General features: G+C 36.4%; 2 protein-coding genes across 5 annotated transcripts; both read right to left on the bottom strand.

The window, feature by feature from the left end:
- Positions 1–48: 48 nt before the first annotated feature.
- Positions 49–3,819, bottom strand: LOC112529721 (BAG family molecular chaperone regulator 6). Of its 3 annotated transcripts, none has more exons than XM_025141093.1 (4): positions 3,651–3,819; positions 1,255–2,851; positions 908–1,031; positions 49–844 (listed from the first exon to the last, which is right to left on the bottom strand). In XM_025141093.1, the coding sequence occupies exons 2-4, from the start codon at positions 2,785–2,787 to the stop codon at positions 222–224; spliced, it is 2,280 nt and encodes a 759-aa protein (XP_024996861.1). In that variant the 5' UTR covers positions 2,788–2,851; positions 3,651–3,819; the 3' UTR covers positions 49–221. The 3 variants fall into 3 exon arrangements, with proteins under 3 accessions (XP_024996861.1, XP_024996862.1, XP_024996859.1); XM_025141094.1 differs by having other exon boundaries at positions 49–849; positions 913–1,031; XM_025141091.1 differs by having other exon boundaries at positions 49–1,031.
- Positions 3,820–4,503: 684 nt separating this feature from the next.
- LOC112528918 lies at positions 4,504–12,826 on the bottom strand. 2 transcript variants are annotated; one of them, XM_025139949.1, is made up of 15 exons: positions 12,626–12,826; positions 12,037–12,537; positions 11,778–11,864; positions 10,888–10,997; positions 10,125–10,175; positions 9,868–10,039; positions 9,299–9,616; positions 8,726–8,926; positions 8,065–8,550; positions 7,146–7,355; positions 6,824–7,012; positions 6,354–6,517; positions 6,090–6,242; positions 5,910–5,988; positions 4,504–5,105 (listed from the first exon to the last, which is right to left on the bottom strand). In XM_025139949.1, exons 2-15 carry the CDS (start codon positions 12,493–12,495, stop codon positions 4,668–4,670), a joined length of 3,117 nt encoding a protein of 1,038 aa, XP_024995717.1. In that variant the 5' UTR covers positions 12,496–12,537; positions 12,626–12,826; the 3' UTR covers positions 4,504–4,667. The 2 variants fall into 2 exon arrangements, with proteins under 2 accessions (XP_024995717.1, XP_024995718.1); XM_025139950.1 differs by lacking the exon at positions 12,626–12,826 and having other exon boundaries at positions 11,778–11,854; positions 12,037–12,106.
- Between the last annotated feature and the right edge of the window lie 1,539 nt (positions 12,827–14,365).

Here is a 14,365-nt window from a genome sequence, read left to right as displayed (position 1 = left end):
CTTCAAATAACCACAGGGACAAATACCATAATTTTTAAACCACAGAGATAAAAAACCGTAAACTTTAACAAACCATAAAGACGAAAAACATAGTTTTCAACAAAGCACAGGGACTAAAAAACGTAAAGTAGGGGAGGAAGAGGTAAATAAACAAAAACATGAAATTTATTAAGCATATATAATTACTACCACACACACAACAAAGAAGAGGTCAGCTCAGTTCAAAGGTCCTCTTGAACAAGACAGCCACGAGACCTCTTCCTCTTCTTGTTTACTTTATTCATTTTCTTGTTTTTCAACAGTTTGTTCTCCAAATCCTTCACTCTTGCTGTCAACTCCCTGATCACATCCATTTGTTCCTTCACCACCTCCTCCATTGTCTTCACATCATCATCACCATCATCATCCACTGTCACTGAGTCTTGTTCAGCCTCATTTTCCTCTAACATCTCCACTTGATCTTTCACACTTTCAATACTGGTACCTGATTCAACCACTTTTTGCTCCATATTCTCACCATTTCTAACCTTGTCTTGGATGACATCATCATCGTCTACATGTTGCTTGCTCTCTCCGCTGTAGCTATGCAATTCAATCGTATTACGAGATTCTACAGGTTGCTTCGTCTCAACATGTTTGTTATTACCATCTCCATTGTAGCTTTCTCCATTTTGCACTTCCATCTGTGGCTCAAGATCGGCATCATCATCATCACAACATTCCACATGTTTCACATTGCTATCCGATTGGGTTCCAGACTTCTCCTCCACATCATCATCACCTTCCCTTTTCATGCTATTCTCAATTTGGGTTTCAGACTTTTCATCCTCCATATCAACATCATCTTGCCTTTTGATGCTATTCTCAATTTGGGTTTCAGACTTTTCATCCTCCATATCAACATCATCTTGCCTTTTGATGCTATCCTCAATTGGGGTTTCAGATGTCGTCAGGGAATCAAGCTTCTCTTGTAAACCCACAAGCTCCTTTGCAACCCCTTTCCTAACCTCCCTCACTACTGGATGCAGACCCTGCATATCAAACGCTAGTTAGACCTCTTCACACCTCACAACACCCGTCCTCCTCCTATTCTTTTTATTATCTTTTTTAATAAATTCTCTACAACTTAATGTTCTGAATGATCATTATTTACCATTTTAACCCTATGTGTAATATATGATAGAAAAACGACTGATTGATAACTGTTTCTGCTGCTGGAAATACGGAATAAGTAAGCTGTGTGTAATATAATACCTGGATGGTGTCTAGCTTTAGCAGAAGGCTCATTATAGTCTCTGCAATAACCAGTTTTTGTTTGCCATCAAAGCAGATACCAGCAGAAGATGATTCCAGCTCCTGAACACGTTCTCTCAGCTCGATGACCTGTTTTCCAACTTCAGCAATTTGCCTCAGTTTCGTTATTGGCTTTGATTTCCTCACTTGAAAGCCACGACACGCAGACTGTATGATCAAAGCTGCTTCATTTTCTGAAAACTTCTTTTCTGCTTTGCATACAATACCCTTTTCACTTCCATTCCCTTCCCCCCTCGGTACATTGTCACAAGGATCAGCAAGACTACCTGCCCCCCTGGGTACATTCTCAGTAGGGTCAGCAAGACTCTCTCTTTCGACCACCTTGATGGTTTTGATATTGCCTTCACTTTTCTCCTCCTTGCTCTTCTTTAGGCCTTCTGACAACTGTGTTTGTTGCTGGGAAGATTTTGATTCGTCTATGGGCGATCCCTTTGATCTTCCTTTGTCACCAGGAGGACTTGGTGATCTTGAGCTGTTCTTCTTTCTTGGCAGAGGATCAATGCGCAAACAAACGGGAGGCAGTTTGGATGTCTTTGGTGAAGCTTTCCCCTCCATACCATTATCTGTTTTCTCCACGGAACCGGATTTCACTTTTGTGTCTATGCTTTTCAGGCTTTTCTTCTCCTCTTCTGTCCCCAATTGTTTCACCGGAATCACCTTCTGGACAGTAGGTTTACTTCCCATATCGGATTCAGCCTCACTTCTAGAGAAAGGTGATGCCTCGTTAGCTACTGCAACATTTTTCTCTCCCACTTCATTATTCTTGGAAGGAAACCAGAATATCGGAAAAGGGAGAGGATTATCATCGCCACCATGTTGATCTCGGTCTGTTTTACCATTTCCACTTTGCTTTGAAGGTTCAAGAGGCTCTAATGGAACACGATCATGAGAATGCCTCTCTTTTTCCTTAGCCTTTGATTCAGTGTTCATGAAGCTAGGTGGAACCCACATGATTGGATATGGGTAGTCCTTCAACAGCAAAGGAGACAAAGAGTCGCTTGTTTTCTTGTCAATTTCTGGCTTCTCTCGTTCAATCTTCATCTTCTTCTCATCCTCCCCATGATTGCATCCACAGCAATGATAAGAACCGTGGGTGTTTTTGTCATAATCGTACTTTGGCTGCTCAACCGAATAATGTGGTGGTGGGAAAGAGTAACCAGGGTAAGCTCCTGGAAATGGAGGATAGAATCCATGAGTGTGGTATGATGGTGGTGGTGGGTAGTAAGGATAAGGAGGCCGGAAGCTGTAAGGACCACCAAAGTAGCCATGGTTGTAACCACCGTGACATTCTTGTGGACCAGGATAGCAATAGTTGCCACCATAAGGCCAAGGTTCATATGGTGGACTCATGGTGCTAGGATCCATCTTCATATGAGATGAAATCTCTTTAGCTCTTGGATCATCATTTGGAACGTTATGCATTGGATTAGCATGATAGGGGTATGAGCCTCCCCACCTGTAAGCAGGATACATTTTCACGGGCTTTGTCGAACAAATATGACTAGCGGATTTAAGAAGTTACGAGAGCGGTTAACACCTGAAGTCAATAACCAAAGATTAGCCGATTTTAAGCAACAGAACACAAAAAGGCACATCAACTGGGGCCTAACAAGCACAAAATTAACTAAAATTTTGAAGAAAAACAACTACTCCAATTCTAATTCTAATTCCAAACCACGCAAAATCCATAATAAGCTGCATTCATCATCAGATCTACAGTAATCCATCTAAAACAGTAAACCACGGTTTGCAAAGACAGTCCACAAACAACAATGATCCAGAAAATAACGAAACCACAGATACCAGTAACTAACTGCTGCAATTCTATCTCTGGAACAAAAACCAGTACTGATTTACAATGATAGTCCACAAACAACAACGATCCAGAAAACAAACAAAACCAAATGCAAAATCCAATTAAAAACAACAATCACAGATACTGGTAACTAACGATTGCAATTCGATCTCTGGAACAACAACCAGTACTGATTTACAATGATAGTCCACAAACAACAATGATCCAGAAATAACAAAAGCAAATGCAAAATCCAATTAAAAATCAACAATCACAAATACCAGTGACTAACGACTGCAATCCGGTCTGTGGAACAAAAAACGTAACTGTGAAATTAGAGTAAGAGACTAAAGCAAACAATATATCTTGCATAAACAATAATATAATGATCACAATCCTCTCCGAAACACTATTAAACAGGAAAAATAGATCTACACCAACAATATCTTCCGCATACACCATAAAATAACCATCACAATCCGATTTCCAGATACAAAAACCAGTACAAATGAAATTAGAAAAATAGATGAAATCGACTTACAACAACAGTAGTTACGAAGTAAAATCCCCCAAAATTAGTTCCACAACTCCAGAAAACTTAGATATCGGCTCAATCTCGATCCACCAACCCAATAGAATATCCTGAAACTGCTTTTTGCTTGTTCTTTGCTCGCTTTTAATTCGCTTTCGTAAGATGATAACCTCCATGAAAGCACTATTATTTATAGTGTGGTTGTTCTCTACGGTTTTCGAGATCTTTCTCGCGCTTCTTTTACCAACGGAACTGTCTCGACGTTTCTTGCCACGTGTATATATAAGAGATATTTTAACAGATGACGTGGCCCAATAGACATAAAGCCCATATTGAGCCCAAATTATAACTAGCCCATCGCAATTTCCAAACGTGTTATTTACCAAACAATTAATCCAAGTAAACGTTTATTAAGTTATGTTATCTCATTGAATTAATATGGTAAGTAGCATCAAATCTTATGCGGTAAGAGCAAGAAAAAGACCAAAAGCTTTATCTTGTAAATGAGGGTGGCGCTTACCGGATAAATTGTTGTATACGGTTTTGGTGAAATAAAATTTTACCCGATAAATAAATAATAGTGTTAAAATTTATCGATAAACACTTATCGGATAAGTGTTTCATTCTTATGGTTTGTAATTCATTGTTTTGTTCTTATGATTTATAATTTATTGTTGTTTTAGTCCCTAACTGAAAACCGAAAACCACAAGGGTTGTAGCTTAGTGGTTGAAACCTAAAAGGATGTGGTGGAATATCTCATCCAAACTGGGTTCAATTCCAAACATTTACAACAATTGTAGCCACTGAATTTTTATCAAAATTATTAACAAATTAATGGGAAAAAAAAAACAAATTGGAAACTTTGGTGAAATTAGCATCAGCAAACCATCAATCATCAAAAAGATGCCATTACATACAAAAAACCCTCTATGCATCTCATCTTTTATCCACCAAAAACAAGTGAATTTTTCACAAAAAAAATTGAAGAAATCAAACTACAACTAATACACTACCTATATCAAGGGTCACCGGTAAACCCTTGCCACCGCCACTGTCGCATTTTCCGGCGGTGGTTTCACGTACTTTCCGATCACTTTCTGGTGAGTCCGGTTCTTGATCCTCAGAATCTTGGCTCGTGTTTTTTGCTTCTTCGTTTCTCGTTCTTTTCGCCATTGAATCCTTTCTTTCTCGTAGATCCCTTGCCAGAACACCTCTCCGGTTGACGGCCATAACCACCGCCTTCCCACCGCCTCCGAGTCCGCCTCTTCTGCCAGATCTTCGTCCATTGCCTTCAGGGTGTTGTAATCGAACCATTTTACCCACATTTTGCCTTTTCGTTTCTTCAACGTGTGCTGTTCTTGCATCGTTCCCGTGTTTGGATTTATGTACACGATTCTTCTCGCGCTATGGTATGCCCACACGTTTACAAGAATCTCGAGAATCCGCGAGTAGCAATGCTTGTCCTGCAAAGAAACCCGTATAAAAAAATAAAAAATGATCGGAACATACGGAATTGAAGCTCGTTATCATTGTAGTCTTGGAACAAAGTGGATAGTATTTTACAGCTTAGAGGTGATCATTTGCAGGTTTGAGATGGACACGGACCAGACCCAATCTATTTTTTTGTCCACGGGCAAACGGGCCTAAAGTATTTTACCTTTAAAAACGTACAAAACATCCAAAATCAAGGATTAACATGAAATGTTTAGGATCGAACCCAATCGATACGACCACTAATTATAGGGATGAGATGAACCAGGCAAGACCCAGGAATGGACCGAGACGATCAGCTCGAACCCACAATCTCGGTCCATTCTCGATACTCGAATCCTGTTTGGTTCAGCTGATCCGTAAAGTAAGTGGTCGTATCACAAATGTTTACAACAAGAGAATTGGGACAATCAAATTAAATAACAAAACATATACATACATATATAGATAGATAGGATCATGTTAGGGAAAACCGCAAAAAAGTGAAAAACTGAGGAACACTCTGGTAACTGTTCATCTGGACGGTATGCACATATACATACAAGTATGTTTAAGCAATTTATCCGGTGTGCACATGTGCATAACATGCACACGTGCATAAAATCCAAGAAACAACTTCAATTAAATGTGCATATCGTCTAGATGAATGGTTACCATGGTGTTCCTCAGTTTTTCATTTTTCCCATTCTTGAATATTTTAGGAACTCAAGAACCTCCCTTTTTGTGCGTATTTGTCCACCAAATAGATGCAATAATTTCCTCAGAGAAAAGCTCACCTTAGACAAACTTAGGTAGCACAGACCACTTCGATGATGCTCGTCATAAACTTGTGCATCCAACGCGTCCACAAACATCCTGCAAATATCGTTACAGAAGTTAAAAACCGAAACCCTTTCATTGCTTTCTATGATCCCATTCTTTGTATAAAATTCAATAACCGAAAAGAATCCACGGACCTTGAGAACATCACAAACTCGAGGAAGGATTTCGTTGGCATAGCCCAGCTATGCATGACCGACCATGTGTCTCCATCTACGGGCATTGGAGGGAGAACGGTCGAGTTACCTTTTATCCCGTACATTTTCTTGAGAGCTTCCGAGAATGCAAACCTAGCACAAAAAATACATCAACTTTTTGTAATTTTCGTTTTTTATTTCACATCTCCAACAGATTTTCTATAATTTCTTCAAAATGGAGAAGTAAAAGTAGTAGAGCCTTACTTGCAATTACCGGCATTTATAGCATCACAAAACGACCAGAAACCCTGTCGGGTCGGGTTTCTTGGATCTTTATCCATACGAACCCAAAAATAGACGGCATCACCGTGTTTCTGAGCTTCAATGTCTTCTAATAAAGCAATCTCGGCATTTTGCGATAAAGATTCCTGCTTTTGTCGAAAAATACAAAAAAAATCAACATTTTTCTTGGTATAAAAATAACCGTTTGCTCAAAGGCATGTCAGATGAAGGTCATTGAGCTAAAAAATTATACGGTCATGCTCCTCGTAGAAAACTTATTTAAGGTTATTTACTAAAAGACCGTTTTCTAGTGTTTTTTCCACAGGGCGGATCATTTGAATGTTGTCGAGTTAATTTTTTAAAAGCCTATGTTCTTAATTTGAGAATTCATTTAAGATCCATTTAGCGAAATAACCCGAGTTAAAGAGAAGGTATCGAAGAAATTCACTTGCCTTCCTAGCTGTAGCTCGCCACGACAAAAACCCGATCCAAGCGTTCTTGTGTATCCGATCAACACGATTAGCAACAGCTAGAAACGCTCCAAAATCACCAAGGGTATCCCGATAGTAAGGCGTGTTGAGAAGAGGAAGACGAGAAGGAGCATCAATGTCATCTCTTCTCGATCTTCGACCTTTCGTGGACTACAATATCAACAATTGATAAATGTAAGCTTATAATGGATCGGTTTACCTTCAAAATGGCCTAAAGATGGTTAAATCTAGCATCAAAATATGAACAATTTAAATTATTTGCAATAAAGGTGAAGCAACTTACAAGTCCAATACCACGATAAAGTGAATTACGATGTAGAAAAGGCCAAGATCCTTGACCAAAGTACGGTTCATAGATGCATAATGGTTGACCCGTCCTTTCGAGTTCCCCATCATCCCTCTCATGCAAATCATTCTTGTTCCGGTCGGCTTTTTTCGCATTTTTATATACTTCCTCCCATGTTCCCCTCGATTGATCACTTCTATCCCTCAACTACATAAAATTTAAAACAAATATCAAAACCTCAAATTAAAGAAAAACCGTTTTCATACTCATCAAAAGGTCATGAATTTAATTAAAATCCCATTTAAGGATACATATATATATATATAGGGTTGGGTCTGGTGAGAAAGAAAGTTATGATGGGAAGCATAAGAAGAGATCTCCACCCTTGGATCAATCCTAATTGAATGTCAACACTAATGAGGTGCACCAAGATGCACCAGATCAATTCCCTTCCAAAGACAATTCATGGATGGGCATGAGATTAAAAGTGATCAAGCGTTCAGATTCTTCTTACGATTCTCACTATAACTTCCCTTCTCACATGATCCTTCGCCTACCTAAATATACCATTAATCCATTATTTAGCTAAATGGCATCTGGACAAGTGCTTTTTATAAATCCACGACCTTTTAACAGGTTTCTGAGCATTCTTGTGTATGAATGCGACATTCTTCTGTTAAGCAGTGACATTCTCAAACCTTTCAGGAAGGTCATGGATTTAAAAAGAAACGGGAAAAAGGTCATTTAACCAAAGGACCCAACTCCGGATCTAAAGAGTCAAGTATTTGCAAGGGTAAATTAGTCCTTTTGATCTTCTATATCTCCAAATAGAGTAATCATGTGGATCAAATCAATAATCAATTATTTGCAACGAATAGCAAGGGTAAATTAGTCCTTTTGATACTTTTTCCATTACCTCATCGTCTTCTCTTGTCTTTTTGGCTTTCATAATCTGGTTTCTTTTTTCTTCTTCCCATAAACTGTACACAAAGGTATCGTTGGCAGGAATAGTCCCCGAGCTTTCTTCTTTTAAAGTACGGTTCCATCGATTCTCAACTTTGTTCAAGAAATCTTGAACCCTTGAAGTTCTATTTACATATTTACGATCTGTAATAGCTTCAAAAAGATGCCATTGCCACTCTGTTTTGATGTTAGAAGGAATTTCCGATACTGCCTTTGGAGATGCAACTTCCGAAGGAAGGTTCAAGATGTTTTCTATCAATGAAACATACCCTTCAACCGATTCCAGTGCCATCATGTTTTTAGCACTATTTTTGCCCTTTTTTGCAATATTCTGAGCTGAAGTTGATAGCTTTCCATCAGACACCACTTGCAGCATTATTTCCGTTAAAGCCTCCATCTTTTCCTTCGGAAAAAGAAGGCCGTTCACCCCGTCATCAACCTGAAGTCAAACTATCAAACTATTAGCTTTCATAGTTTGACATCTGAAGTCAAACAAACTACTTTCCAATTCTACCCTCAATAAGATGAAGAAAGATTCGTTACACCCTTTATTATCAAGGGTAAACTTGTCATTTAGCTAATTAAAACCCACAATGATCAATGTTGTAGCATACGTATTTCTTGATTATCGATAGATCAGGGGATATTATTGGTTTCTCTAGGCACATCGCCCTTATCAGAATGTCGGGAAAAGATTGTTCTTCGAGGAATGACCCGTATATTACAAGATCCGTTATTCCCAGAATGCCATCGTCTTCATCAATGGAAGCATGATTCACAGTACCCCTTGGGTAATTAAGGTTTGAAGCAATTTCCTGTGAGAAAGAACATTGACATCAAGTTGGCATGAATCAATTAGACGTAAAAACCAAATACTCCCTCCGTCCTAATATAAGTGTCTAGTTTCCAATTTTACCCTTAATTATGAGATGGAGAAACTAATTACTCCCTCTATTATCAAGGGTAAAGTCGCCATTTAGTTAGTTAAAAGGCATATCATGTACTTCATCTGTCCCATGAAAAATGCAACAATTCGCCTATATTTTTTCAAATGCTTAAACTAACAAAACTTAACTTTTGCAATGATGGCAAAGGGCAAATATGTAACTTTAACATCAAGACTTGTTAAATATAATGTTATAGGAAGGAGGGAGCAAAGAAAACGGAATTTAACAAAACATCTTTACCTCCATGGCCGCACTGTAATTACCCGTTAAATCTCGACTCAAGATTACGATCTTGAGATGAGGACTTAAACTATCACCAACACGAAACTTGGTCAAAAGTGGCAATAACGCCTGTAAAACAAGAGCATGCTCCAACCATATTCCGTTGTATAAAAACTCACTACCCACAATCGCAACAACAAACTCGTCATTCGAGATGTTCATATTTTCACGCAAATTTTCTTCATAAATGATAGTCGAGTTATCAATTTTGCAAGCTCCAGAAGTAGATCCCGGTACCACAAAGTAGTTTCCAGCATCAAATGCAGCATAAAACATCTGAAAAATAGGACCCACAAAATCAAAACGTCGAATGGGTCTATAATCAAGTTTTCATTCTCCACTTTGCGGGTCCCATCTTCATTTACGGGGTCTACAATCAAGTTTTCATTATCATCATATCATATAAATAGGACCCACAAAATCAAAATGTTGAATGGCCTAATGAATACGAGAAATACGAGGAGTGATGGAAAAAACTCATCATAAGTACAAAGAACGCATTGACAGATAGATATAGATATATATACCGGTAAGGCGTAGTTTGGAAAGACAACAACGGTTGCTCGATTAAAGATTGTTTTCCACTCATCAATTAGCTCAACTTGGCCACCCCAGATGTATCTTGTGGCACGAGTAGCGAGAGCTTTTTCATGGACAGCCCATATAAGAGGCACGGATTTAAAAGGTTCCTGCGAAAGGCTGTAACAACTAGTGAAATAATGGCCAAAACCGAAAACAACCACCACAAATCGCTAAAGTTTTCAGACTAGATATGTCCACTTACCATGAAATGATATCCTTTGCTGCAAGAGAGTTCACGAGTATGCCGTCATAGCTATAAAAAACATACAAAACCATTAAATTGTCAAATTTCGAAGTTAATACACCATCATATTTCATTTGTTTCACGACTCAGAACAAGAAAATAATGTCCACTATTCAGTAGATAAAGACCAAATTCCAAGGAAATAGTAGCGGTGCAAGTCCGAAACATCCAAAGCACCATATCCCGTTTCTTCTAAGTTCAATTGTTTTAAACTAACCGGATTGGTCTTGCTCGTGGTTCTATGGTTTCAGGTGTTGGGCAGAACTGAACAGAACCATCCATGGTAAAATGAGTGAAATTTATTAGTCCTTTGGTGTATTTACTAAAGACACAATCCAAGTTTATTTAAAATAAAAAGAAAAACATTCCATCATAATCTTTTATAAGAAACTAAGAAACATTTTATATGTAGGGTTAGGTTAAGGGAAAACTGTAAAAAAAATGAAAAACCCAGGAACACTTTGCTAACCATTCATTTGTACGATATGCACCTGTGCATACAAGTAATTTGTAAGTATTTTTTCTGGTATGCACACGTGCATATAAAACAAGAAACATCTTTAATTACTCATACGCACATGTGCATACTGTACAGATGAACGGTTATTAGGGTGTTCCTCCATTTTTCATTTTTTGGGGGTTTCCCCTGAACCTTCCCCCCTCTCTCTCTCTCTCTCTATATATATATATATATATATAATTACATAAGCAACAAACATACTTTAACCAGTCGATCATATTGCCCATTTTATCGTTGGCATCCACAATGTTGACAGGAACTCCAATAGTTTTCCAAATATCACGCACAGGCCCATCCTCAAGTGAGTAAATCTGCACAAGAAGTGAATGATGCCGGTGATTGAAACAGCTTTCTAACACCTATTTAACAACACTCATTCTCCGCTAAGGAAAGTACTCAATTTCCTCATAAGAAACATTCCCTTAACTCAACCAAAGTTGTCTAAATGATCACTAAAAGCCAATTCCTTGAATGCCTAAATGATCACATTACTTGATCTTCCATTGTAGGCTCGTTTCTGGCAAGTCACATAAACATAAAATGGGAGAAAATGTAGCAAACTGTACTCAGAAGAGTATATATATATATATATATATATATATATATATATATATATATAAAGAGAGAGAGAGAAAACTCTCCAGAAAATGAGAAACACCCTAATACCATTCATTTGTATAGTATGCACATGTGCATACAAGTAACTGAAGATGAATGGTTACTAGGGCGTTTCTCAATTTTTCATTTTCTTTGTGGTTTTCCCCTGAACTGACCCTATATATATACATGTATGTATAGGGGCCGGTTCGATTGAAAACCTAACTTACATTGTGAACCGCGGGACAAAGGAGAGTGCGCTACGTGTTCCAGACATTCATGGGTTATTCATCATGAGTAGTGTAAACATTCATCACAAATATTCACGTTAATTATTCATGATGGATGTGGACAACTGGGGACAGGCGTCGTGCTCTCCTTTGTCCCCGGTCCACAATGGTAAAAATGTTTGGAATTGAACTTTCCTCGTATATATAATTCATAAAAGAAAAGCATCCCCAATTTTAATGAAACAGCCAAGATTAAGAGAGCACCTCCAATTCATAGCCAACTGCCCTCAAAGCAACTGCAACTGTGACCATCATTATCTGCTGTGGATCAACCAACAAATCTGCAAAAACCTAAAATAGAAGCTAATAAAAGCTGACTGAAACCGAAAATAAACCCGAATAGGAAGGCTATTAAGATCAAGATTGCTTCCAATAAGCTTAACTCAATAAAGCACAAATTAACCAAAATGGGACTTCCAAAATCAATAAAAAGAACTCAAAAAATTACTATCAAAATACTCACCAAAGCAAGCTGAGGCTTTCTATTCCCAAATCTCATTACTGTTCTTGAACCATCAAAAGTAACATTATTAACAACTCCTTTTTCTCTTTGGAATTTAATCAAAAACTTGGTGGGCACAAACTTAACATCTTCACCAAAATCCAAACCACCAATTTCTTTCAACAAATTCTTCAAATTCCCACCAGAACCATCATCCTCCTCCCTTCCTTTCAAGAAATCCCCATCAGTTTTTTCCACCATGGAAAGAGGCAAGAACAATTGGAACAAAAACATAAAGAAGATGAACACAGCAATTGCAGAAATCCATTGCAAGTAATCTATCTTCTTGAATACCATAAACCTCCCAAATCTTGATCTGGGTCTTTGCACATACGAATTGTTGTTATTCTTTTCATTTCTTGGTGAAACTTTAAATGATGGGTCTCTTTTAATCGGCAACACCAGACTAAGAGAACCCATTTACATTCCCACCAATATGAAAAAAAACCCAAATCGCAAATCCTACAAAAAATCACATATAAAGCCTCTTTTTGCATTTCAATCATTACAGAAATCCCAAATAAGAACTCAAAAACTATAGAAATCTTACCTACTCGTAACCAATGTTTAACGTTTCCTTCGAAAAGAGAAAAGAAAGGCTGCTGCTTATTAGCTTTCTTCTTGAGCTGAAAATGGGATCAAAATTACCAAATTGAGTGTGGAAATGATATAAAACACAAGTGGGGAATGAGTGAGGTATGGCAGATAGAGAGAGAGGAGAGAGAGACTATTTGTTTTGTTGTATTTTATTTGTATAAAAGAGAAACCCCATTAAAGAAATCAACAGATCCTGTGAAGGGAAAACAGCTATGGATTCTAGAGAGAGAGAGAGAGAAAGAAGAAGGGGAGATTTTATCAAGAAAAATAAGAAGAGGGTTTGCTTTCAATTTTGATCTCCATGGATGGGGTTTGCTTTGCTTTGCTTTCCATTTGAGGTCAACTCTTGTTCCAACTTGTACTTGATCCATCAGTAAATCTAGGAATTTTAATTTATTATTTTTCTTAAATAAATAAATAATTATGTGATATATATATATATATATATATATATATGGAGTTGAGTTATTATACAACATTTTTATATCTGTACAACTAATGCAATTCAGTCTCAATCATTCATTAATTTGATAAATATGTGATTTCATAAAAAAATTGATTGTTTTATAATATAAAGTATTAATCATAATCAATTAACTCTAGTCTATCTTCTATAAATATTCAAATCATAATTAATGTATTCTCATCATTTCCATAAATTTCTCAATTAGTTTGGTTATACAAATGGACATAATTACATTTGAAATATATCATCTATTTCTCTCTCTCTCTCTCTTTATATATATATATATATATATATATATATATATTATATAAAAAGTATAAATGTTATGATTGAGTTTAATTTCAAAGCCTATAGATTAATCAAACCCTATTCTTGAATCTTGATTGTTCATTGAAAAGCATGTTTTTGTGGTCCTTGTAATTAAAGTATTCATTTATAATAATTCTTTTATTATCTTAATAAATGCATTCTTTATTTTATAAATAAATACAATATTTAATTTGATTAATTATTTACTTCTTTAATCTCAAAATAAATGTTTATATTTGTTCTGAAATAAGTGTCTATTTTTAAAGGTAGATAATTGTATTTTCAAATTATCCTTAATTAATGTATAAAAATTATGATTTGTGAAGAGTGAGAAATTAAATAAGGATAAGATTGTTATTTTATTAACAAAAAAATGTAATAGTTAACCAAATGACCTTTGGCTTAGCAGTATCATTGTCTCTGGCCTTCTAAGAGATCATGACGTCATAAAAAGTGAGAAATATGTGTGAGTTTATTTGTTACATTTATCGTATATAAATATTATATACTTTAAAAAAATATAATAATCATACATGTCTAAAACTATGTGCAATTTCAATTGTGGACATTTATTTTAAGGTAGCAAAATTTTGGCCAACAATGAAGTATTTGAAGTATCTTTTTAATCATACTTTAAAATCAAGATTCATAATATTCTATAATAATTATTGAATTTTTGAAAAATAACCTTAAAAATGCGTTAATCTAACAGTATTTTGTTGTTGGTTATTTTATATTACATATGTATCTATCTGATTTTTGGGTTAATACAGATTTTGTTCATCAATTTAAAAGATAAAAAATGGTACTTTTGTAAGTTGCTGTTTTCCGTTTATTTGTTTATGTATCTGTTTCTTGTAATAGCGGTCAACGTTTTACTCTCTTCGTTTGTTTAATACTCCACTATTGTTATCTTTC

Source organism: Cynara cardunculus (genome assembly GCF_001531365.2).
Source record: "Cynara cardunculus var. scolymus isolate 2C chromosome LG 16, CcrdV1, whole genome shotgun sequence".
NCBI lineage: Eukaryota > Viridiplantae > Streptophyta > Magnoliopsida > Asterales > Asteraceae > Cynara > Cynara cardunculus.
The sequence above is the reverse complement of the archived record's forward strand: the minus strand, read 5'-3'. Positions and strand labels throughout refer to the sequence as shown.

Bases quoted from the DNA above. Each gene is read 5' to 3' on its own strand.
- LOC112529721 (XM_025141091.1), bottom strand. From the start codon at position 2,787: ATGTATCCTGCTTACAGGTGGGGAGGCTCATACCCCTATCATGCTAAT. The intron at 1,032-1,254 runs GTATTATATTAC...TTTGATATGCAG, and splicing joins TAAAGCTAGACACCATCCAG to GGTCTGCATCCAGTAGTGAG.
- LOC112528918 (XM_025139949.1), bottom strand. From the start codon at position 12,495: ATGGGTTCTCTTAGTCTGGTGTTGCCGATTAAAAGAGACCCATCATTT. The intron at 10,998-11,777 runs GTGCTCTCTTAA...CTTCTTGTGCAG, and splicing joins CAGTTGGCTATGAATTGGAG to ATTTACTCACTTGAGGATGG. The intron at 7,013-7,145 runs GTAAGTTGCTTC...TTGATATTGTAG, and splicing joins TTTATCGTGGTATTGGACTT to TCCACGAAAGGTCGAAGATC.